The following is a 24,876-nucleotide window of genomic DNA, read 5'->3' as shown; positions in this document are numbered from 1 at the left end:
TTGTACAGTACTACAGTATTTGTAAGAATATAAACACGCGCACATGCACGCAGGATTTTGCATGAATACCCGTATGCAAGCTCATCCCTGCCCTGGACGATTGGACACGAATGGCCCCAACCCCCCCGGGAGACGCTCAGGACATCGTGGATTATCACAAATCAATGCAGATGTGCGGTGCTGGTAAAGGTAGTAGTCAGGTAGAGATCCCGAATTCCTTTTTGGTGAATTTGCAGCACTTTGGGAGCTGGCGCAGAGGAGGAGATGAAAGATGCATGATAGGAGTAGACGGGGGCAGACCCTAGCTAGCACAGCTCCGGCCGGACCATAGTTGGTGGCAGGTGGTCCTCGTACAGCGTGGAGTTTGCATGAGTATAAGCCTTTGCCGCCTGTTTAAGCGGGGATTTCGCTCCATGCAAGTGTCGGGTCAGTTGCTCATGATTTATTGTGTAGCTGGGTTTAGTTGGTCCGGCCGAGTGCGGCGTATGCGCGCCAAATTAACCACCTAACGAGACTACGCTTTGTCTTCTCTGCCAGAATTATCGACTGGAGTCATCCGAGACTTCACTGACTTGCCTCGCTTGATCACTTCAAATCATGGAAAACGTAAGGCCAACGCATGCTCGAGCCATGTCAATAATAAACAGTTCCGTTTCAAATAATATTGGGCACAAATGGTCAAAGAATGGATGATTTATATGTTAAGAAATTCAATGTCTCGAAAAGCTACCTTTGCCAGTGTTCTTATATTACTCCCGATGCATGTGGCCTCATCATCGCCAAAAACTTGGTTTTATGCATGATAACCTTCAATTGCCATTATACTAGTCCGAGTATTTATCGGCCGTACCGTCCTACCTGGGCCGAGCCCGGCGCTTTTCTTTTCTTCTCAGCAGCCAAAGCCAATCCATGCGTCAAGGGACGAACATACTGCTGGGCTGTATTCAAATTCTCAAAGTACCGTACGGTCTACTCCGCCCTGGCTGATTAAATCTGTGTGCTGATCCTGCACGTTGCAAAGCATCTCAGTTCCAAACGTGTCAACTTCAGGGAGCACGCTGCCGTGTCAGGCAGTTACTCACTTGCTCGGCCTTAGCGACCATTGCTGACTTTAAGAGCAACTTGAACAATTATCATCCTAACATGTGTATGATCTCGACCATCCATCAGTATGGATGCCGAAAACCCTGAAGATAGTTCTCACAGCTCGGTACTTTTTTCTGAATCGTGCTTCGCACGATGCAGGATCTCGGACAGCCAAATCAGTAAAAAAAAAGGCAGATTTTCGGAAAGGAAGCACGAGCGCACGTGAATGACTGGGAATGTATTAAGGGTCCGGGATTGTTGAAGCCGCTCCAACAGCTTCTGCTCCGTGCAATCCGGAACCCAAACAAACAGAAGATTTTCGTCCGGATTTTCGTAGCCGCTCCTATAAAACGCTCCAAGCCAATACACAGCGAACTGGAAGCTGGGGAAGGGGTGCTTCCCGCAGCAGCTGCGGCTCCAAAATCATCCCTTGTACCGAAATATCTTCCCACCAATTCACATATTACGTACCAAATGCCACAAAACGTTTCGCTTTCTTTTTCCTCTCACCCGGCCACATCCCGAGCAGAGCGCCAGAGCCCGTCTCCTCGTGCCTCTCCGTAACTAGGGTTCAGACCTCACTTGGGCGCTGCCTCCGGTGGATCTCCCCTCACCGGCGTTGACGACCCGGGCCCTCTCCTCCGGCCCAGAAGCCCGCGCCCCCTGGCCCTTGCTCCTCCAGATCCCGAGCCCCAGCTCCCGCCGGCCTCGACGCTCCCAGCCCCTGCTAGCCCCGACGCCTCTAGCCCCGACTCCTCCGCTGCCAAGGTAGGCACAGCCCCCTAGCCCCGTGACTTGCCTGCCTCTCTCCCCCCGATTTCCTCTTGTCTTGTGCAAGTGCCAAAATTGTGAGATGTGCAAATGTAGATGTGTGGATGTGCAAGTGTTTGAGATGTGCAAAGGTGCAAATTTCAGATGTGTAGATGTGCAAAAATTTTGTCACTAAATGCTTACTGTTTTTTATGTATATATGGGATGAAATATATACTTGTTTAGATGAAACCTGTGAAAGCTGTGTGGGATGCTACCGTGGCTAGAATTTTTTGCGAGTGCGCCACCAAACAAGTTCAGCTTGGAAATAGGCCAACCAAATTCTTGAGTGCTACCGGATACAAGAACTTGGTGGCAGATTTCAATGCTCAGACCGGAAGAAACTACGAGAGAAGGCAGCTGAAAAATCGTTGGGACGATTTGAAGGCTATTTATTCAACTTGGGTGTTCTACAAAATTAAGGCAACTAGATTTGGAGGGAATGAAGAAACGCAAACCATAATAGCCGATGAGGAGCAGTGGCCTGAATTGATCAAGGTATAAATTTTTCTTATGCAATGATAATTTATTCAATGCCATGATATGTCTCGCATAGACAAGTAGTAATGTCATGATATTATTTGCAGCTTCACAAGCGAATTAAAGCATTCCGCAAGGGACCACCGGACAACTTGGACTTGATGCATATTATGTTTGATAAGGCTAATGTTGATGGTACCACATCCGTTATGCCGGGAGTGGAAGAGGTTGTTGCCATTCAGGTTCAAGAAGATGTGGTTGATGTGGATGAAGAAGAGACCGAGACTCCTACTGTTAGCCCATGACTGAAGAAAAGGCCCAAACGTCCATCAAGTGCAATACCTTGTAGTCCATCTAACCTGAAGAAGGCGAATATGTCTAATGAGTTCCAGAGGTTTGTTGACCATGTTGTTACTGAAAGTAGTAGTAACAGTACTACTACTGAAGCTAAGGAGATTGCAGCCATCATGGAAGAGGTTGCCAAGTGTGGAGCATCCGAGCTTAGTGATGAGCACTACATTGCTACAAAATTGTTTGCTAAATCTACAAATCGTAGTTTCTTTCTATCTGTGAAGACAAAAGAAGGGAAGCTCAATTGGCTCGAGAGACAATATGAGGACAGGAAGAGAAACTAGTGTATCCTTGTGTGTTTTCTTTCCATGTATTTCGGTGATTAGTTCCTGTGTGCTACAATTTATTTCAAGTATGCATTCCTGTGTGCTACAAATGAATTTGAACCATATGCTTGTTTGATTCGGTTGTCAACTATTTATTTGAGCTATGTATGGATTAATTGGTCTTATGTGGTACTAACCTCTTGTAATTGATGTGTTTATAGATGAGCACAACAACTAACAGTGCGACTAACAACAGCGGCACTAACAATTCAATTGAAAGTGGAAGTGAGGATGAATCTGCCATGAGGAGGAAAAAGTTGAAAGAGAAGATATATCAACAATACATGTATGTTGCTTTTGTTGATGCCACTCACTTCCAAAAATATCTAACGAAAAAGAAAAGGAGAGAGCCAAGGTGTACTGGACAACAGTGGGTTTATGATAGTTTGGGGTCTTCCAATGATTGCTATAAGATGTTCAGAATGCATAGGCCTTGTTTTGATGCATTACATGAGACTTTGGTACGTGACTATGGGTTGCAAGAAACAAGAAACGTGTGTTCTGAAGAGGCCCTTGGGATGTTCTTGTGGACCGTTGGTAGTCTACAGTCTGTGAGTCAAGTTCAGAATCGTTTCCAAAGGTCCACTGAAACTATCAATCGGAAATTCAACCATGTGTTGAAGTGTTTGAATTTATTAGCTGCAGACATCATTAGACCAGTTGATCCCCAATTCAGAAATGTGCATCAGAGATTGCAGAGCTCACGGTTTTATCCTCACTTCAACAATTGCATTGGTGCTATTGATGGTACGCACGTACCTGTTATCGTGCCTGTCAAAGACACGGTTAACCATGTTGGTCGAGCTGGTTATGCAACACAGAATGTTATGGGCGTACGTGACTTTGACATGAGATTCATCTCGGTCGTGGCTGGATGGCCAGGTTCAGCACATGACACAAGGATATTCAAGGATACCTTGGACAAATATAAAGAAAAATTTCCTCATCCTCCAAGAGGTATAATTTTCTCATATGTTTGCCTCTCTCGAGTAAACATTTTATAGTCTGTTCTTTTGACTCACACTTGCATGTGTACAGGTAAATTTTATCTTGTTGATTCTGGATACCCCAATCAGACTGGTTATCTAGCACCGTTTAGAGGCACGAGGTACCATCTACCTGAGTATCAACATGGCGCCGCTGCAAGTGGTAGGAAGGAAGTCTTCAACTATCTACATTCATCACTCAGAAATGTCATAGAACGATGCTTTGCCGTCTTGAAGCAAAGATGGCGCATGTTGAAAGCTGTGCCTAGCTACCCACCGAGAAAGCAAGCAAGGATTATCATTGCTTGTATGGCCTTGCACAACTTCATACGAGATAGTAATTTGTATGATTACCACTTTGCTAGATGCGATGCTGGCGAGTACTACATCCTCACGGCCATGTCGTCAACACAAGTGGTGGGAGCTATGTGGAAAGTAGCAACGCCACAATGGACGCAACTCGTGATAGAATTGCTGATGCTCTGATGGCCGCAAGAGAGTAGGATTGTAATAGGTTGGACTAATTTACTATCACGATGATCTTATATTTTGCAAACGATGTGTGGACAATATATTATTACTATACTATGGTATAATGCGTTGTAAAAAATTATTATAATGCGTACATATTGTCTGATGGAGTAGAAGAAACAGACTCCGCAGCACCAAAAACGATTAATTTACATGTAAAACACTACAGTTAGCATTAATACCAAATCTACGGAACTACAGGGTCATTCAGGTTATTTCAGCACATTTCAGTTGTAGCTGCAGCCGGACCAACTGTCCAAACAAACAGGCATCAGACAGTTCCAATCTTTCAGCTGCAGCTCGCACCCACAACTGATACAGTTGCGGAGGTACGGCCGAAACAAACAGACATGCAGGGCTCAGCGGTCAAACCCGAAGGGATATCGTCCGGCTGTTCCAGCGGATTTGCCCCCCATGTGACGTCCCATTTGTCCGCACGTACACGCGGATCTTCTGACTAGCAAACCCACGGTGCTGGATTCTGCCACGGGAATTGCATATATCGACTGTGCTTAATTTCTACGTGAATGAATGAGTGAATCCTCAAATCCTCACGAGTTGTGTCAACCCACATTGAAAGATCGATCGAGTCGAGCCCCCCGGACTACATTGCATTATGAGATGATGACCTGACGGCTGACGGGCCAGATTATAGTAGCTGATTAATTAGCCTCCACCTGCACTCCAGTTGGAGGCGTTAGTTAGACGCGAAACCCAATCTGAAACTCGCTGTCACTCAGGGCCATGTATTGTGTGTGTACCATCGACCAGCATCCAAGCCGAACCCAGGAACGCCAACAAAAATGTTTCGACAGCAACCCGTGACCTTCCCTTCCTCGTCTCGATCTCGTAAAGCGCCGCTGAGGCTGCGTGCGTGCGTGCGCGGGCTGGGCTGGCTGGCTAAGCTAACTAGTGGCTTGATCGTTAACGTGCTCCCGGTTGTTCGCCTAATCCGGTCTACGACGGCGACCGCCGAGCTTCTCGCGCGCGAACCTTCTTGGCGCAGCCAACGGTTAACCGCCCGTCGACGGGCGTGAACGGCTGCTGGCAGACGCGCGCGGGCGACGGCTGACAAGAGATCAGCCGGCTGTTTGTCGTACGCTAGCTGCCGTATATAGCTGTCGAATTATCCATCTGCTCCCCCGCAAAAAAAATAATTATCCATCTGCTCGATCGTTTTTTCTCTCTCTTTGGTCGCGTAGTCGAGTGACGTAGGGAACTGTTTTTGCCGGAATTTTCCGCTTTACTGCAGCGCCAAGCTACCGAAGATTCTCAAGTTCTTTGGTTCTTTTTAAGCTGGTGTTTTGTTTTTCCGTCGACAGCATTAGTTCCTTTCTTTCTTAAACACTGCCGAAAGCAGCACCGCTTCTGAGTTCTGACGCAGACTACTGCACCTTCCAAACGACGTGAGCCATCGATGGTGCAATTAACAAGTATTGGTAACAGGATTTTCCCGAAAATAAAATAAGAGCTTGGAGATGGACGGCAATGTCATGACGAATGTGAAAAGCGGCGAGGCTTGCTCACGTTTAACTGGGAAGTATATATTCTCGCTCGCCTAGATAATTTGGTTCCAACGACCTACGCGGTTTCTGAATTCGATCCGTAGGATGATCAATCTGTATTGACTGGGCTGCTTGTACGGAGTAATTCCCGCAGGAATTACGGTACGCAGCAGCATTTCGACCACGTCTCCCGTACTACTGATCGGGGCGGCACACCGGCCTTATCGTAGTTTCCAGCGAGCCGAGAAGCCATGGCGGTCAGTACAGCAGTCGCGTGACCCGACCCTGACCCGGCCGGCCAGACAGCCAGTCCAGAAACCAACAAGCCCAACAATGGATTTGGCACGGAGACGCGGCACCCGCGATCACTAGACAGCGCGGCAGCACACACAGAGAGTACACACCCGAGTATATAGACGAGCAGCTCACGGACGCGCCTCGCCCGCCTGTTTCCGTGCCAGCCACTGGCAGCGTCGACGATGCCAGCTCCCGTACACTCCCTCACCAACCCATCCGCCCGCATAAAACACTCCCGGGCGCGCACATTCCCACTCTTTTTCTCCCCCCAAAATTTCCCGTCCCCGAAGGGACGAACCATCTGCAGCTCGGCTCACTGCGTACTCGCTAGCCAGTCTGGCTAATTAGCTAAGAAGCTTAGCTCATCCCCTCCCCTGCTTTGCTCCCCAATGCCTTGTTCGTAGACGCGCCCGCATCTCTCACTTCCGTCCGTCCGTCCGCAATGGCCCGCGCGGTGGTGCTCGTGGCGGTCGTCGCGTCGCTGGCCTGCCTGGCGTGGGCGGAGCCGCCGGCGAGCGAGCGGTCGGCGCTGCTGGCGTTCCTCACGGCCACGCCGCACGAGCGCCGGCTCGGCTGGAACGCCTCCACGCCGGCCTGCGGCTGGGTCGGGGTCACGTGCGACGCCGCCAACTCCACCGTCGTGCAGCTGCGCCTCCCCGGGGTCGGTCTCGTGGGCGCCATCCCGCCGGCCACCATTGGCCGCCTCACGAACCTCCAGGTCCTCTCGCTCCGCTCCAACCGCATCTTCGGGGCCATCCCCGACGACCTGCTGCAGCTCTCCAGCCTCCGGTCCATGTTCCTGCAGAACAACCTCATCTCTGGCGCCATCCCGGCCGGGGTCAACAAGCTCGCCGCCCTCGAGAGGCTGGTCCTCTCGCACAACAACCTTTCAGGCCCCATCCCCTTCGCGCTCAACAGCCTCACGAAGCTCCGCGCCGTGAGGCTCGAAGGCAACCGCCTCTCCGGGAAAATCCCCAGCATCAGCATCCCGGGGCTCACCGCCTTCAACGTCTCCGACAACAACCTCAACGGCTCCATCCCGCAGCCCCTCTCGCGCTTCCCGGCCGACTCCTTCTCCGGAAACCTCCAGCTATGCGGCAAACCGCTGCCGGCCTGCACCCCCTTCTTCCCGTCCCCGGCGCCGGCGCCAGGGATGAGCCCCGGCGATGAGCCCGTGCCAGCGTCTGGCAAGAAGCGGAAGCTCTCGGGCGCGGCAATCGTCGGGATCGTTGTGGGCGCCGTCGTGGCCGCGCTGCTTCTCCTCGCGCTCATCGTGTTCTGCGTGGTGTCCCGGCGGCGGAGAGCCGCGGGCAGCACCCGCGAGGGGCCGAAGGGCACGGCCGCGGCGGTGGGGCAGACGAGAGGCGTGGCCCCGCCGGCGTCCGGCGACGGCACCGGCATGACGTCCTCATCCAAGGAGGACATGGGAGGCGGTACGTCCGGGTCCGTCGCTGCCGCCGCGGTGGCCGCTGGCGCCGGCACGGGGGAGCCGAGCCGGTTGGTGTTCCTGGGGAAAGGCGCGGGCTACAGCTTCGACCTGGAAGACCTGCTGCGCGCGTCGGCGGAGGTCCTCGGGAAAGGGAGCGTGGGGACGTCGTACAAGGCGGTGCTGGAGGAAGGGACGACGGTGGTGGTGAAGCGGCTCAAGGACGTGGCCGTGGCGCGGCGCGAGTTCGACGCGCACATGGACGCGCTCGGCAGGGTGGAGCACCGCAACGTGCTCCCCGTCCGCGCATACTACTTCTCCAAGGACGAGAAGCTCCTCGTCTACGACTACCTCCCCACCGGCAGCCTCTCCGCCATGCTCCACGGTCAGTACACTCCCGGCAACCTCCTTTGCAAGTTTGCATTTGCATTTGAACGTTCCTTCGTTTTCCGTATCGTACTGCCCTTGTCATCGAGAGATTGTCGCCGTCGCCGGTCGCACTCTGCAGCATTACTGCATTTGCTTGCTACTTGTGCTCTGCTTGGCTAGGAGTCCACTTGTGCGCGCCGTTGCCCTGCCCGTACCCGAAGACTTGGGAAATTTCCAAGTCTTCTCGGATTGGCCATTGTACGTGTGCTATCATCGGAATCGTCGCAAATTGGCCGCATTCGCAGAAATCCAGGCGAGAAATTCAGCAAGGAGTGATTCTTACGCGTTACCACCCGACGGAGGACGTCATTCATTCCCAATGGACACCGTGCGTCGCATCGGCCGCGCGACACCGGCGAGCACCAAAATTCTGCCGGAATTTGCCGGCATTGATGGCCGAATGCAAGCAGGTGGGAGATGCGCGGCGATTTACTCCGAAATTCCTTGTCCCTTTTCCTTTCCCATCGCGGAAAAAGGAAAGAACTCGATGTGACAACATGTGGTGTGGACGGGCGCCCGGCGGTGGTTTCTTGCGCGCCTTTTCCCTTGCCCCCTCTTCTCTTTTTCGCGCTGCTCTTTTTCCTGAAAAAAAAATGGTTCCTTCTCACTTTTATTTGATTTGATGCCCAAGTATGGTCGGTCGGTCGGAGTGGTGCGGTGGCAGTGCGAGGTTTGGGCTGTAAAGCGATGATGCTGGTCCTCACTGGCACTGCTAGCTGCTGCCGCTGGATGCATTGGCGGATGCCATGGCTGGTAAAATTTAAAAATCGTCTCAGCAGTAGTATCATGGACATGGAGCACATATTTTTCTCTCTTTTTTCAAGGACGTCTGGACCTATCCAGAAATTGCCTCGGGGCCACGAGCACATCAATGGCCAAGTGGCGGGCGACTAGGGAGGAGGGAGGGAGGCATGTGGAGTTTCTGTAGTGTGTACTCTCTTCGCGCCATATCTGTCGTTATCAGGCAATACTGTAGTGTACATTTGATAGCAGTAGGAAATTGAGAAAATATACTCTGTTGGGGGGCTCACTTATTGCTTGCAAGGACCAAAAGTTTTGAGAGGGAAAAATGTCTAGTGCTATGCTAGTGTGTACCGTGTACGGGTCGCGCTGTTGGGCGTAAAAGAGATGCGCGAATGCTCCCCTCGAAGTCGAGGCATACAGTAAAACAATGGAATCGGTGTTTTAACCCTACCATGTGCCAACGACCAAAGTGTGCCCCCCAAACATCCTAAAGTCAATACCCTGGCATGGTAGCACAAGGAAGCTACTTCAATTCCATGTACCCATAGCACATTTAGCACATCGTGTTATTGATACATATCCTCTCTGGCAAGCATGCAAAGATTGGGGGGCCTCGAAGTAGAATAATGTGGGGTGAGTTGTCGTGCTGGAGGACTGGTTGGTGGGGCTTCGTGCCGGCTGGTGGTGAACCAGTTCACCTCACGGCTGTGTTCTAGCTCCTTTTGTTTGGCAAGTGTTCTAGCTCTCGCCTGCGCGCGTACGTCCACCGTCCAAATTGCCCATGGATGCGCCATGATCCATCTAACCCAAAACCAAAAGCGCTCTTGCCCGGCCGCGCGTGCTACCTGCCTACTCATGACGGCACGCAGCAGTTTATAGCTGATGGCCAAGTCAGCCGGCGTTCGTTCACGCCGTGTCTGTGTCTCTCGCCTCGTCGTCCCTCGCAGGCATCTTAATTGCTTGCGTTCGAAGCCTCAACAACCCGGAAAAGAATTGAAGATGATGACCGAGAGGCGAATGAACAGTCAGGTGGTTGCCCGTTGTCCATCATGGATATGGCATGGCACCATAAATCAGCACTGCTTTTTGGGGGTCTAAAGTTGCAGCAACCATATTATGTTTACATATGCATGTACCCTGTATTGACTCCTGAGTCTAGAATAAGGTCAAGAATATTCCAAAATGTCAAAGTTGAGAGAATAAGGTTTTGACTAAGCTGGCGTCGCTTTGGTAAATGGTAACCTTGCAATGTCGTTGTACTGTTCTAGAATTTAGGATGGCCACACATGGTTTGTCGACAGTCTCCCCCTCCACCATGGCATATGGGTCCATGGCATCAGTCAATGCTGACATGCCATCCATATATGTTTATCTGACACTGCATGGCAGCCCGCCTCTGTCGTGTAGGCCCATTGTTGGTTATTGATTTCCACAATCTTGCATCTAAATGCTCAGCAAACAGGGCTGCATGTGCCTCACTTGTTCATCAGCTATTTTTGTCTGTTCACAAAACCTAATGAGGACTGATGTCAGTGTTTAGATATTTTTCCATTTTAGTAAAAAATTTATTGCTTGTTTCTCTTCTTGGAATGAAGCCGGTCCACTTGTTGCGTTAATATGGTTAGTGACGCTGTTTTTCGACCTACTAGCACGGTGTGTTTGATTGCCCGTCATGTACCAAGTCTAGTATCTAAAAGATGCGCTTATTTAGTGCCCAGATGAATATTTGTAGTTGCTAATTAGAATCTGACGGCCTACTCTGTTTAGTATTTAGTCTCTTATCAACTTCGTTTCTTAATTAGGATGCCTGCTGAACATACTACGTCAGCTGATTAATAGGTTTGGTGCTTCTTGTTGCTGTCCAACTGTACTTGACCAATTGAGATGTGCTGTCTTGTTAAGCTGCAGCCTGCAATAGCCCAAGTTCGCTGCATACAAGTTAAGATAATACTAGTTGTGTGTTCAATCATCGGTAATTCCGTTGACAGTGACCAACCTCTGTTCTTTATGGACCAGTCCAAAGTCTCCAAGATGATAGATTCTTTATCTTGCATGATTATGGGTCGACTCTTATGAGTAAGTTTAGACTAGTGCAAAAAAACCGCAGAAGCATTACAACTTTAGGTTAGTACACGTCTTGTCGAATTTGTGCAGAATTAATCATATAGTATTAATTTTTCTTTCTGACAATGTTTATTGAAGATATATCCTGTAAAAAACAGGTGTTGCGGGCTGACAATTTTGATGGTGTATCATGCTTGTTAAGTCTGCAGTGTAAGTAGTCTGTCGAAGATTTCTCACCATGAATTTTTATGCACGCAACAGGGAGCCGGGGTTCCGGCCGGACGCCGATGGACTGGGACGCGCGCATGCGGTCGGCGCTGTCCGCCTCTCGCGGGCTGGCGCACCTGCATTCCGCGCACAACCTGGTGCACGGCAACGTTAAGTCCTCCAACGTCCTGCTGCGGCCGGACTACGACGCGGCCGCGCTCTCCGACTTCTGCCTACACACCATCTTCGCCCCGACGTCCTCCCGCGCCGGCGCGGGCGGGTACCGGGCCCCGGAGGTCGTGGACACGCGGCGGCCCACGTTCAAGGCCGACGTCTACTCCCTGGGCGTGCTCCTGCTGGAGCTGCTGACGGGCAAGTCCCCGACGCACGCGTCCCTGGAGGGCGACGGCACGCTGGACCTCCCGCGGTGGGTGCAGTCCGTGGTGCGCGAGGAGTGGACGGCCGAGGTGTTCGACGTCGAGCTGGTGCGGCTCGGAGCCAGCGCCGAGGAGGAGATGGTGGCGCTGCTGCAGGTGGCCATGGCGTGCGTCGCCACCGTGCCGGACGCGAGGCCGGACGCCACCGACGTGGTCAGGATGATCGAGGAGATCGGGGGAGGCCACGGCCAGACCACCACGGAGGAGAGCGCGCGGGGGACGACGTCCGAGGAGGAGCGGTCCAGGGGCACGCCGCCGGCCGCACCGACGCCGTAACGACACGGAGTATTAAAAAAAAGGCTCAATTGCATAGTTGTATCATGTCGTCTTGTCCTTTGCCTGATTTTTTTTTCCGTTTCTTTTCTTGGCCATTGTTTGATCGGATCGAAATGCATTTTTTTTACCCTTCTCTTCATTCTTCCAAGTAAATGTAACTTTTTTTCTTCGTTTCCTGCTTGCCTGCCCCCTTTCTTTTCCCCTTCGACCTTCGTGATCGATATTCTCTTGCCCTTCCCCCGTGTCCCGTCTTTTTGGCCTAGAGTGAGTAGAGTAAGTAATCACGTGTTATTTTAGTTGGTGGAAAAGAACTCCAAGCTTGATCATGTGCCTTATTTTTCTTCTACAACACTTCTCGGTCAGCAATCAACAACCTGTGGGGCTGCTGTCAAAAAAGAGAGGCTAACATGACGAGTACTCAGGGGTGAGTCCCCATTTGTTCTTTCATTTGTCCATTTGAATAGTCTTTGCACAAATGGGATGAAAAATATCAAGTTGTCTAATATTATCTCTTTACGAGTCTTTGACATGTCGGCTAAAAAGACAAGTGGACAAAGATTTGGATGAGTTTTGCACAAATGGGGAGTCCCCATGTTATGGACCACTTTTGGACAAATGAAGGTTCTCATTGGGTTGTGTATTTTGCTCTTGGACCCTCATATGGACAGATTTGGACAAATGGGGAGGAATTGGGGGTTTCCTTGAGATGCCCTTAATGGGCCATTTTCAAATTTGACAATTAAACATTTTAGCATATCTTTGCGCCTTCTCATCATATTGTACAATCATCGTCATCATACTCTTCAAATTAATCTTTTAGTCCAGACACCGCCTCAAACAAGTGCAATACTAGCTTTTGCCTCCTCGTGACAGCTTTGACATGGTGTTTTTGGGTCCTACTCCAACGCAATCGGCGATGGTTCAAGAAATTAATCTTTAGTCTAGACATGGCCTCAAACAAGTGCAATACTAGCTTCTGCCTCCTTGCAACAGCTTCTACATGGCGTTTTTGGGTCCTACTCCTCCATCACAATCAGCGATGGCAAGAACGATCCAAAATAATATAAATGTGCACCAAGAGCTCCTCAATTTCAACTAGATCAAAGCGATTAGTCGTTTGTGACTCCATCCCCTGGATATGAACCCCCACTATTCTTGTCACTCTCCATACCTTGTCCAGTTCAACAGCTCGCACACGAAGTTCTTCCCCTCCAAGAATTGGAAGGTCTACGTCGAGGCCAAGTGTAGGATTCTCTCCTCGCTTCTCCAATTCAAAATCGCATCTTTACTATCGATAAACCCGCTTTGCGTGGATGGCCCCATGACCTAGTTTGCCAACTTTGTCTTTCGGCTTCAGAGACCTCCCCACCTTTGCAAGGAGTGCTCCTTCACTAGCTATAAGAGTGTCTGGGGTGTGGTGTCTGTTTTGGCATGCGACCCCCTCACCCCTGCCGACGCCTCCTCCTCCATTGATGATTGGTGGGAGGCCTCTCTTTTAGTTGCTGGCAGCTTGACGTGGATTTTGGCTACACGGTTTTGCGCTAGAACCCGACTAGTTTTTTGTGCTTAGGGCGATTGGGGTTTTGGTTCCCTGAAAAACTGCCTCTTCTGTAAATAACTTCTATCATTCTTCTTAATAAAAAAGGAACACTCCTACCGGTTCCTCAAACCATTTTTGCAACTAGATTGAACACCAACGGAGATAGATTATCCCCTTATCTAACACCTTTGTGCCTTCCATAAGAAGGATCAATCCGATCATTAACTTTTACACTAAACCCTGTCATAATATTGTTTTTTTATAATTTCATAGAACTCCTAAACATAATACTCTCTCCGATTCTAAATTATTGTCGAAACATTACATGTATCTAGACGCATTTTAAGAATAGATACATTCATGTTTGGACAAATTTTAGTGATCGGGCTATTGTTTTATGTGGGTTTCTGAGCTTGCAGCGCTGAACTCCTGACGGCGCCGGGCAGGCACGCATAGCGTACGGCGAGTCGACCTGTAAAAAAAACAGTGGGCGCGCCCGTGCCGCGTGGGGCTGCACTGAAGAGCCAGGCTACACGTACGTGCACAATTTAAGCCCATGCTGGCGTGCTAGTCTGGCACTCTGGCTGGTTGCCTGCGTTGTCGCGTCCTTGTCATATCATAACCAGTTCATCGGTCTCCCTCCCCCTCTCGCGGAATGTGATTGGAAGAACGGCAGATGATTTTTCATGGAACTGACTTGTGTCTGAGCAAATAATTCGAAGGGAATGCCGCCCGTTTGTGCTGGTGTTGATTTTGCCCGCACCGACCAGCAGGAGCGCGCGCAGCCGCATGTGAACTCTCGATCGAACCATATGAGTACGTGTGATTGGTTTTGCACCCCAACCGGCCAACCTTTTGCCCTGGCCAATGTTTTTGTTGCACAGGGTCTCGTCTAGGATTGGCAAGAAGATTCTCGGGGTTTATCGAAAGATCGTCCTCGGTAGCTGGGCACAAACACGCACAGAAAAAAGTGATGAAACCTCTAGCGACGAGAGTAGCCACAAACGCTTCAAGACAGTGTTTCCGCTCTCTTTCTGAAAGAAATCATTCAAGAAAGATAGAGAGAAGCAGGGGACCAATCAAGCACACAAAGATTGAGCTGTCCTCTCAGCGGCAGAGCAAAACACCGATCCTGAATTCCTCACGTGAATGGACCGCTACTACAAGCCACGGAACAGGATCTTCACCGCGTTCCTGTGGAGAGACGCCTGAAGAAGAACTCTGCTGAGCCGAACACCGATCCTGAATCCCTGACGAGAATGGACCATGCCATGATTATGGATAGCCATGATGCCGTGCATATGCATTATCCAGCCGGGATCCCAGATCGCACGTACCCCTTCCCTGCGCGCGCGCACGGATGTCATGACTGGCCAATTCTCACTCACAAGAGCCGTGCGGCCCGTGTACGGCTGCCCTCGCTGCTGCAAATTAAGGAATAAGGAAACGCATGCAAGATCTGATCTACCCCAGGCAGCAAAACAGAAGGAAATGGCATCAAAGCAGGGAGTAGTCGGTCACTCGAGGAGATAGGTTAGGGAAAGGGGAAGGCTGGCAATGGAAACCCAGCGCTTTTTGGGCAGGGCGTGAAGACACATGGTGGGGGCGGCTTCCCACTCGGTTTGGGGTCTCCTCCATCCATCCATGATCCATCATACATCGCGCCTTGAACGAGCGTGCCCACTTCTCACGTGCCTGCCTTGCTAAAGCCAGACAGAGTCGCCCCAGCCTTTACGTCCGCCATAGCCGCACCTTGGATCGAGCACTTGTCGTCGGGAGCATCATGCATGTTGGGGAATACTTGGGGTCGGGGAGGTTAAAGATGGACGCGAGTTGGCAGGTCAATCCTGGCGTCAATCGGGCCGGGCCCAAGTTACCGATGAAAGACTGATCACTCTGTGTCTCCCGGTCTTCTTCTGATTCTGCAAACAGGCACTGATCGATTACAGTTAAGTGGTGTAAAAACAAAGATGCTTAAACTGAACGGAAGACTTGAAGGTTTCTCGGTAAAAGTCCATCACTGCAGTATCCTCTATCATTTCACGCGTTCAATTTTGCAACTCTAAAGAAGGATCTACTATTTGAAATCAATTAATTGCCCTCCCTCCCGCAAGAGTGGGAGTTAATTAGACTTTGCAGTATGGGTGTACAGTTCACTCTAATGCTTTGACTGTAACAAGGACTATCAATAATTCATGATCGCGTCTAGACGATGCCATGTCTTCTGACAATTCCCCCAAAAGGCCCAGCGAGGAGTACACATTCTGGTCCAAAATTGAGCAAACTAGGCAGACATCACAAATGTAGCATATCTCTTAGCGTGCGGTCAGTGGTTACAGAAGCTAAAACTGTACACTTTTCGGCAAAATAATTCAAGCATCTGTAGCTGCAAGTTTCAGAAAGAGTTCTGAGCCAACAGCAGCACTATATACTCGCTGGTACGGGCTCTTTAACCTTTGCCTGTTTTCTGATTGGAACCTTCTGCTCTCATGAAAATGCCTCTGAAGATCAGATGTAGATGCCATACCGCATCAAGAAGTTTTAACGAAAATGTGCAAAAATATGTAACTGTGCATAAACCTGTCTATGTAAGCTATGATGAATGCATATTGGAAATACATATTTACTCCACCAACCAGGCTGATCGGATGCATAATGTTAGTTCCAAGAATGGCCATCTGACGATGAATATGTGCAACGCTATGTGATATGTACAGCTGTGTTATTTACTGTACTGCAGCAAGCAACCTTAGTAAACTTTCCACTGTGCCTCTGTCACTGAAACTACCATACATGTTTAGCAAGGACTGTATCACGGATTTGGACAATAACAGGCCCTTTTTAACAATGCATGCATGCACTGCCTTTCCATATTGTACCGAAGCTGCAGTTTTCATAGCAAGAAGTGCTGCAGAAAAAATTGTTGGACTCGGTGCTTGCTCTACTTCCTGCATCTTGCAACATAGATTCATTACCTCATGGTGCATACCATTTTGAGACAAGCCACTTATTAACAGGCTCCATGTGCGCAGATTGGGGCGTGTTTTTGTTAGTAGCATCTCGTTGAAGATCTGTAGGGCCTCATCAATCTGCCCATTTTTCATAAAAACTGAAATTACTGAATCCCAACACGCTGCAGTTGGAGATATGCCCTCGAGTTGCATCTGATATAAAAGCTTCCGAGCCTCAGTACTCATGCCATGATCTTCATAAGCAGAAATCATGGTTTTGCACATGACAATGTCCCTACAACTCATGACGTCGAATACCCGGCGTGCATATTCAGTCCTTTCAGTACTCATATACAACTCTATCAGGCCACAAGCAACTGCTCTATCTGACTCAAGATTGTTTCTAACTGCATAACCATGAGCAGCTCTACCCATCTCCGTATTGCAGGATTCCCTGTAAGCCCTGATAATGCATGCCAACGTCACACAATCAAACCTAAGGCCAGACCGAAGCATTCTCTGACAAGTGATGAGAGCCTTGTCGATCTGTTCATCCTGCAAATACCCAGCAATCATCAAATTCCATGTAATGGTATCTCTTTCCACCATCTGCTTAAACACCGCTTCTGCAGCCTCCACTAACCCAACCTTACAGTAAAAGTTGATGATTGAAGTACCCAAGATCACATCCATCTCTAATCCGCTCGATACCGCCACGGCATGGCCCTGCCTTCCCCCATCGGCAGCTTCAAGATCCACTGATGCAGACAGAAAGCTCAAAACGCTCACCCTCGTCGGCAGCACACCCTCGACCCTCATCTGATAGAACAAATCCACGGCATCATCAATTCTCCCGTTGTTTATATACCCCATCAACATCGAATTCCAAGTCACCACGGTTGTCGCCGGCATTGCATCAAACACCTCCCTCGCATCATCCACCTCGCCGCACTTCCCGTAGAAATCCACCAGACTGCTCAACACGTACACGCATTCCCCGAACCCCGCCTTCCAAGCGTACGCGTGAAGTGCCCTCCCGGTCTCGATCATCCCGATCCCCGCGCACGCCTTTAGCACGTTGGGCACGACGAAATTGTCCGCGGGAACGCCCGCCTCGAGCATGTCCACGTATCCGGCGACGGCCCTCGCGTGCAGCCCGGCGCGACTCCATAATCCGATGACGGCGGCCCACGCGAAGGCGTTCTTTTTGGGAAGCGCATCGAACGCGCGCTCGGCATCGTCGAGCGCGCCGCAGCGGGCGTAGAAGACCGCGAGCTTAGTGCCGATGTAGGCGTGGCGGCAGTAGTAGGGCCCGCGCTTGACGGCGGCGGCGTGCACCTGGCGTCCTGCGCGGAGGGACCCCGCTGCCACACAGCACTGCAGGAGGGACACGTACACCTCCGGGCCGACGGCGACGGCGACAGCGGGGCTCGACTGGCGCTCGGCGCGGGAAACGAGAGCGAAGGCGTCGCGGAGGCTGCCGTTGTCGCCGCCTTGCTGGGAGAGGGAGGCGAGCGCGGCATGTAGGGAGAAGGACCGCGGGGTCTCGTGTGGTTTGGCTGGGTACGGAGTGGCGGGAAGGGGATGAGGGAGCGGAGCCATGGCGGTGTCGTGCCATGGAGTTCGGGAACGGATCAACGGAGACCGGAGGATAAAGAGGTAAGGGCCGTGAGGTCGATGTTTCACGGACTAATGGACCTCATTCAAGCTATTTGGGGATTGCTTTTACATTATTTTGGGAGTCACATGGGCCTTGTAGATGGGCTTTATTTCAGAATCCATGACCCGCTGCAACACTGGCTTGTTTTGTTTTTTTGATAAATGTTTTCTTTTCTTTTTTGGCACCACTGCAACAGTGGCTTTTTTTTGAGAGAGAGAGACAGAGAGAGGAACACTGGCTTGTTTGTTGAGACCATTTGTTTTGTTTATCTGTTTTTGCAGTGGTCTTGCACACCGTTTCAGGATTCGTAGCCTGACGTGGAAGTCAGCCATTGGCCTTATGTTAAGAACAGAGGAAAATCCCAGGTATGATTGCAATTTTTTATTTCGAAGAGGTATGATTGCAAATTAGCCATGATTAGCTTTGGCCCCTCGGGGACATATCTTATCGATGGAAAATGACATGAATACCCCAGACCCAGAGTGGAAGCAGCACCGATTAATATGGGCATTTTTGTGACTGAGTTAGTTTTGTGCTGACGTGCTGTCATTTTCAACCTTCCAACTGATTTGTTCTGGACGAGGAGTACAACTCTACCGGAAGAGACAAGGCGAGATATTTTATGACCTCTGACTTGACTAGGTACCAAATACACGAGGTCATCCATGTCCAGCCGCCTTATATCAAGGCAGCCAAAACACTCTCGATGAATTGCTTCGCTTTCCCATGCCTTTACAAAGATCGAAACCTTCCTACTTCTGTTTCCACTCTCTTGTGTTTCTTAAGCCCACCAAAGAATGGCCGTTGGTCATGAATCATGACTTCCCTGTACTGATAAGAAAGCACGAGCAGTGGCGGACGACCCTGTGTCGCAAGGTGTGTGGTGCGCCACATCTTAATTAATCCTGCCGCAAGTAGCTTAGTCTGTACTTCAATTAACAAATTAATCAGCATATAGTTCTTGCTTCATCAATCAATCATCTGGTGCGGTGCTCGCTTGTCGCAGCATGAGACTAGGTTACACTTGCGTGCTTTTGTGGGCAGTGAATCTTTTTCATTGTACAATTCACCAAATATGGATGTTTGATGTTCTGATTTTTTTTTGTTATGAAAATACAAAAGCATACTTTGCAACATATACTTCACTAGATCATTTAATACTTTAGTTTTAAAATCTTTCACAGTCCACACTATTTCAATGTTGTTGAGTTTGCCACACTAAAATTTTGTTCCGTCCTCCGCCACTGAACACGAGTTAAGATTAGATACTAGTTTGCATGAGAGCCAAATCATTAGAACAAGTTACATTGTTGAACACTCTTTACCTCTATTTCTATGAAAAAAGTTAAAAGATGGCCGTGGTCCGTAATCTGGTTTCTGTCTTTTTTTTTATTGTCAATAAAAACTCATCACCTCTATGTAATGCGAAAATTAAATCTATTTAAAAAAAACTAAGATGATAGCGATGTTTATCATTTGAAGTTGGGATAAAGTTACTATGAAGTGTCACTAATATATAATACTGATTTTCAGTCTAATTTTTGTGTAGCCAATAGTCTAATTTGATTTAGCCATAGCAAGACATGTGTGCTAGTTACTACTCCCTACGTTTCATATTAAGTGACTCAAATTTGCCTAAATATGAATGTATCTATACCTAATATAGGACGGGGGGAGTATACAAGACTCGATTGGTGGTGGTGGTGGTTCATCACTTTAGAGTTTGGATTGCATCATGGTTTATTTTGTCTCTTGTTGATTTGGCACATCATTGAGATGAAAACTCATATAAATTACATAATTATGTAAGATTAATAGATAATAGTACCATATTTTTAAAACATGTATTTTTTTTATCTACAACAACACACGCGTATTCTGTTGTTATTCAAAATATATTCACGCAAGTATGAGACCATGTTAAGTAAGACAAACGAGTATCTGCGCTAAGAAAGGCTAGCGGTGCAGATAATATTTATCTTGTGTGTAGGAAATGTTAACCGGTGTGTTCTATGTGGTTCGTGTGTATAAAAGGAGATTAAACTCTCTCCTAAACACTTTTAGCAACCTAATTATATTACTTTCTCCGTCCAACAAAAGATGTCTCAACTTTGACTAAACTCTCTCATAAACCAAAGACACTTTCTAGCCTCTCCAAACTTGTTTGAGTCAGATCCGTTGAAAGAGAAGGTGGATTTGAGAGAGATTTTATCCTTGAGTGAGATTTGAGATCCCAGCCAAGCAAAAGCACTGAGTTCAGCTCCAAGCATTCCTTGTGCTTATTGCTCTTGAAGGTTGGAGAATCCTAGGCAGTAGAAGTGGCCCGGAAGGATCCAAGCTTCTGGATTTGCTCTGGGAAAGTCTGTGAAGGTTGGATTCCGCTTCCGAAAAAAAGGTTGGATCTCAGCTAATTTCAGATTCAGAATTTATCTCCGCAATAATATGCCATCATCGAGATTGAGTACAAGAGCCTCGGAGGAGAGTGGCTTGAGAAAGAGCCTGAAGTTTGATATTTGTGATTGGTGTCACCTCGACGGAGTGGTAGCTAAGATCCCCTGAGGATTTGAATTCCAGGAAATACTTCATCATCTCTAACAGTATTTCACTATATTCCACCTAGATTTACTTAATGCAAGCTTGTTTGTTGTTCTGGTACTTTGTTGCTTGTGGTATTATTGCTCATGTAGGATTGTTCACCCAGTTGCATTATTAGTTAACTTTCTATATTCCGATTTACTTCAAGAAAGGTTTAATATGGTTAGAATTTTTAGACAACATATTATGTACCTCTCTAGGTTTGCACCTCCGGTCCTTTAGGTATGTCAAAGGCACTTTGGACCATGGCATGACTATTTTTCCGGTTGCCTGCTCTTCCCTTGTCGCTTATTCCTAAGCCGATTGGGCAGGTTATTCTGATATATAGAAGGTGCTCAGCTAATTTCAGATTCAGAATTTATCTCCGCAATAATATGCCATCATGGTCCTCAAAATGCCAGTTCATAGTCTCTCGGTCTAGTGCTAAAGAGGAGTATCGTACACTCGTTCATGTCATCCCGGAGAGTTATTGGCTATTGCAGCTACTTCGCGAGCTTTACCTAACCATCGCCAAGTCTACGTGGTCTTCCATAACAATGTCTTTGATGTATACTTGGCAGCCAACGGTGTCCAACATCTTCGCACAAAGCTCGTTGAGTTCGACATACACTTTTCACGTGACAAAGTAGCCGTGTGCAAAGTCTGCATGTCCCAACCCCATCTCAGTTCGCCGATATCTTCACGAAGGGCCTATCATTGTTCACATTCAAGGATTTGAGGGCGAGCGTCACACCATCAGATGCCTCTCAATGACGATGTCGAGACTGCTAGACATGCACCTCGACACCTATTCTCCAACTCCCCTTAAGACTTGTTCCTCTAACCAATAGCACCATGCGTGCGATATCGATCCTCGTACAAATACCACCAGTAGTAGGATCTTATTGTCTTTCTTATGCATGTGTATCCTTTCTTCCACAATCTTTGTATTTCTCTGTATAAAACGCAAGGGGATAAATGCAATAGCAAATTAAACTGATTTCCTTCGGGTTGGTCAAACTTCCATATATCCCCGTGGTCGCGTGATAGAGAATCATTTTTTTTACTACTCTGTAATATATTGTCATATTTTTTGACTAATACATAGTTTGTGACACTTTGCTTAATTAAACTAGGTTGAGTATGTACTTCTAAACAGGAATACATGAATATCAAAAGTCGTGTCACGATCTCACATGGACATTGTTGACCATTTACGTTGTTGAATCATGAAGCCCATGGTCATCTGGTACAAAAGACCAGAGAAAATATACAAATGCCAGAATATATGTCCATCACAAACCCTATCCGGGCCGTCGATATTTCTCAACAGCGGCGGAACCGGGGGACCAGCAGGAGCCCTACCCCCCTGAGATCCAAAAACTATACATAGGTACCTGAAAATTTATATTATAGACTATGATTTTTGTGCTTTGACTTCTTTATAATAATATTTTCTATTCTGACCTCCCGTACAATTTTTTCTTGGTTCCGCCACTCTTTCTCAAAGAAACCCTATCCCGCGGTGGTGAACAAATATGGCAAACCATCGCTAGAAAGGAGGAAATTGCACAAACCACTCAACTTTGGTTGGGTTGTTGTGCCAAACACTCACTATTCGTCTTTTTTGCGCAAAACACGTACTATTCGTCTAATCCGTTACGCATAAGTCCTAACCTGAAGTTCAATGCATTAACGACATTTCTAACCCGTGGGGCCCACCTGTCGGTGCCAACGTGGCAGCCTGGGCTTGCCTACATGGATTGGGTCGACGCCGATGGCCTTGCCCAGCCCGCCCGCGCGCGGCGAAGCCGTCGTCCTCGTGAAGTACTCCCCGAGCTCCTCCACCATGCCAACATGAGCGCCGCCGCAGCGTGTGGGCGTTGTGCCTCCTCGAGAACTGCCCTTCGTGCCGCAACCGGTACTGGGCCTGCCCCATCACGAGAACCCGCCGAGGTCATCGAGGACGTCATGTCGGCGCACATCACCCTGTCGCGGTCGTCGTGCCCCCGGCCGCGCCGGATGAGGATGAAGCCAAGAGGAAGTTTGTTGCCGAGCTTCCGACGTACGCGAGAGCGGAGGCCATGCTCGTGATGTTCGGCCCCAACGTCGTGTTGGACCCGGATGAGAAGATGACGTGAGTGTGCAAGCCGGAGCCGAAGATGAGGAAGCAGCAGCTCGTGGCTGAACTCCTGGCATCTGCAAGAGCTGAGGAGATCCGGCCGACATTGGGCAACGCGAGCCTGACGCCGATGCCGGCACCTTGGACGCGCTACGGACCTCTGGTTGAGCCACGCCAGGATCGAGCCGGGGTGCGCGGACGAGGCCAACTTGGGGGGGGGGGGGGGGGCTGCCCGCTCTGCGGCGTGCCCGGGTCGAGCACGTCCAAGGCCTTGCCGCGCCACGCCTCGAGGCAGCCGCGGCCACGCTCGAGGAGCTCTCCTTGGAGAGGCTCTCCGAAATGACCTCGCTCGAGCTGCACCCGCCGAGGCTGCACATCGTGGGGTGCGGCAGGATGCTCCTCTGGGAGGCCTAGGAGGTAATCCTGGCACCGAGGCTCGAGCACCTCGCGTGTGGAGCCATGTGCTGCCCGAACCTGCTAGATTTCACCGGTGCAGAGACGGTACCTCGACCGGCACGTGGACGACATGGTGGAGGAGCTCAGGGAGTACTTCGCGACGACGACGGCTTTGGATCGCGCCACGCATGTGGGCAGGCTGGGCGAGGCTATCGGCGGCCCGGAGTTGAGCAAGCTGCCATGTTGGAACTAACGGGTGGGCCCGACCGGTCAAAAACGTCGTTAACGTGCTGAAACTCGGTTTAGAACTTATATGCAAAGGGTTAGACAAATAGTAGTTGTTTTGCGAAAAAGCATGAATAATGGGTGTTTACGCAACAAGCCTGGCAATAATGAATGGTTTCTGTCATTACCGAAAGAATAAATCACATAATAATCTCCACAAGTCAGTGTCACGTTGCTTTCAGTGATATGATGGGTGAGATACAGGCTATACTGTACCGACAGCCATCGATTAGTCATGTTAATTGCTTCAGAGAACAGCATGGGGCAACCCACTTGATCTGTTTCTAATGGATAAATGAAACTGATTAACAGACCGTTTTCCTCTAAAAGACATTAAATTGATTCTATTTATTCCTTACGCATGTCTACACGTCTACTTTTTTCTTTTTTTCTTTTGCGAGAGTATAGACGTTTACTAGTGGTAAGCTTTCAAAGGAACACGCACACACATCTTAATTAACGTGTCTTTCGACTAAATAATGGAGCCCTCGTGGCTAATCACTATCTTAATTGACGTGTCTTTCGACTAAATAACGTGATAACAAACTGCTAATCACTTAAGCGCAAGTACATATGTGATCCCATGGTTTCTTTGGCTTTCCTTCCTTTTACCTATCTACGGTGTCAACAAACTGCTAATCACTTGAGCACAAGTACATAAGTGATCCCATGGTTCTTTGGCTTTCCTTCCTTTTCATTTTTTTTTCAACCAAGGATGGAACCCCGTCCATTTTCTACTCCCTTTTTTATACTCCTACGTTCCTTAAAAAAATGTCACATTAGGTTTCATTAAGACAAGACTTGAACTATAAATTACTATGTTAAGGTGTGATTTATATGACATGAAATTAGTATCGATATATTCATTATAAAAAAGTACTTCATGACTTGTGGTTTCATGTCATATAAATTGCATTTTAACATAATAATTTGTGGTCAAAACTTTGTCTTAATGAAAACTAATACTTCGTATGATATTTTTTAAGGAATGGAGGCAGTACGGGAGATCATCTTAAAAGTGTAGTTGGAATTTGTATTTGTCAGTACAGAGACCGAAGAATTGCACCCCTCGTCTATTGGTGTCAATCTTGAAAATTCAAACCATCATTCAACACACGTCATTGGACATGCCGAGACAATGTAATTTATTGTCCTGTAGCAATACATGGATTATCTAGTACTTCTAAATCGGAATACATATATAATTTTTTTGTCACAAGCTCACATGTTGCTGAACCAATTGTTGTTTAACGATCTTACAGTGTTGAGTCATGAAGCACATTGACATCTGGTATAAATAAACCGAGAAAATATACAAATGACAACTTACTTACCATGTGGTTTTAAGTGAAAGATCATGTAAAATTTATCTTGGTGTCTCGCTCATACCGCT

At 48.6% G+C, this 24,876-nt stretch overlaps 2 protein-coding genes across 2 annotated transcripts; one reads left to right on the top strand and one right to left on the bottom strand.

Moving 5' to 3' along the window:
* The first annotated feature begins 6,504 nt into the window (after nucleotides 1–6,504).
* On the top strand, nucleotides 6,505–12,397 carry LOC100836860 (probable inactive receptor kinase At2g26730). The gene is made up of 2 exons (XM_003566816.4): nucleotides 6,505–8,183; nucleotides 11,297–12,397. The coding sequence occupies exons 1-2, from the start codon at nucleotides 6,815–6,817 to the stop codon at nucleotides 11,953–11,955; spliced, it is 2,028 nt and encodes a 675-aa protein (XP_003566864.1). The 5' UTR covers nucleotides 6,505–6,814; the 3' UTR covers nucleotides 11,956–12,397.
* Nucleotides 12,398–15,563: 3,166 nt separating this feature from the next.
* On the bottom strand, nucleotides 15,564–18,099 carry LOC100836548 (pentatricopeptide repeat-containing protein At5g55740, chloroplastic). Its single transcript, XM_014898274.2, has one exon. The coding sequence runs from the start codon at nucleotides 18,046–18,048 to the stop codon at nucleotides 16,222–16,224; it is 1,827 nt and encodes a 608-aa protein (XP_014753760.1). The 5' UTR covers nucleotides 18,049–18,099; the 3' UTR covers nucleotides 15,564–16,221.
* Between the last annotated feature and the right edge of the window lie 6,777 nt (nucleotides 18,100–24,876).

This window comes from Brachypodium distachyon, chromosome 2 (assembly GCF_000005505.3).
Source record: "Brachypodium distachyon strain Bd21 chromosome 2, Brachypodium_distachyon_v3.0, whole genome shotgun sequence".
Lineage (NCBI taxonomy): Eukaryota > Viridiplantae > Streptophyta > Magnoliopsida > Poales > Poaceae > Brachypodium > Brachypodium distachyon.
This window is presented reverse-complemented; position numbering and strand designations above follow the sequence as displayed.

Excerpts from the sequence above, each read along its gene's own strand:
- LOC100836860 (XM_003566816.4), top strand. The coding sequence starts at position 6,815 with ATGGCCCGCGCGGTGGTGCTCGTGGCGGTCGTCGCGTCGCTGGCCTGC. Across the intron at positions 8,184-11,296 it reads CCTCTCCGCCATGCTCCACG|GGAGCCGGGGTTCCGGCCGG; the intron begins GTCAGTACACTC and ends TGCACGCAACAG.
- LOC100836548 (XM_014898274.2), bottom strand. The coding sequence starts at position 18,048 with ATGGCTCCGCTCCCTCATCCCCTTCCCGCCACTCCGTACCCAGCCAAA.